We start from the raw sequence: 309 nt of genomic DNA, 5'->3' as shown, positions 1-309 counted from the left end.
CAACAGCAGCAGCAACATCAGCAGCAGCGGGAGCCTCTCTCTAGAGTCTCCGAAGCAGCAGCAGCAGCAGGCAGCAAGCTGCTGCTGGAATCTCCCGCTATGCGCGTGAGGCTCATCGTGATCACCATGGTGAACAGCAGCAGCAGCAGCAGCAGCAGCAACAGCAGCAGCAGCAGCAGCAGCAGCAGCAAGCAACAACTTTTGCGGGTGGACTTGCTGCCTTTCCTGCTGCACTCCTAGGGAGAAGAGCTGCTGCTGCTGCTTCTGCTGCTCATCCGCTTCCTGCTGCAGCAGAGACCAGTGAAGACT

The 309-nt window shown here is 58.9% G+C and overlaps 1 protein-coding gene across 1 annotated transcript in view; it reads left to right on the top strand.

The window, feature by feature from the left end:
* Positions 1–309, top strand: part of EMH_0065500 (uncharacterized protein) — a gene marked incomplete at both ends in the record, with an annotated part of 5,660 nt that overhangs the window by 846 nt on the left and 4,505 nt on the right. The window contains one exon of the mRNA XM_013498389.1: positions 111–207. Coding sequence (XP_013353843.1) covers positions 111–207 — 97 coding nt within the window. The remainder of the gene's footprint in view (positions 1–110; positions 208–309) is intronic.

Source organism: Eimeria mitis, genomic scaffold (genome assembly GCF_000499745.2).
Source record: "Eimeria mitis Houghton genomic scaffold, Emh_scaff3391, whole genome shotgun sequence".
Classification (NCBI taxonomy): Eukaryota; Apicomplexa; class Conoidasida; order Eucoccidiorida; family Eimeriidae; genus Eimeria; species Eimeria mitis.
This window is presented reverse-complemented; position numbering and strand designations above follow the sequence as displayed.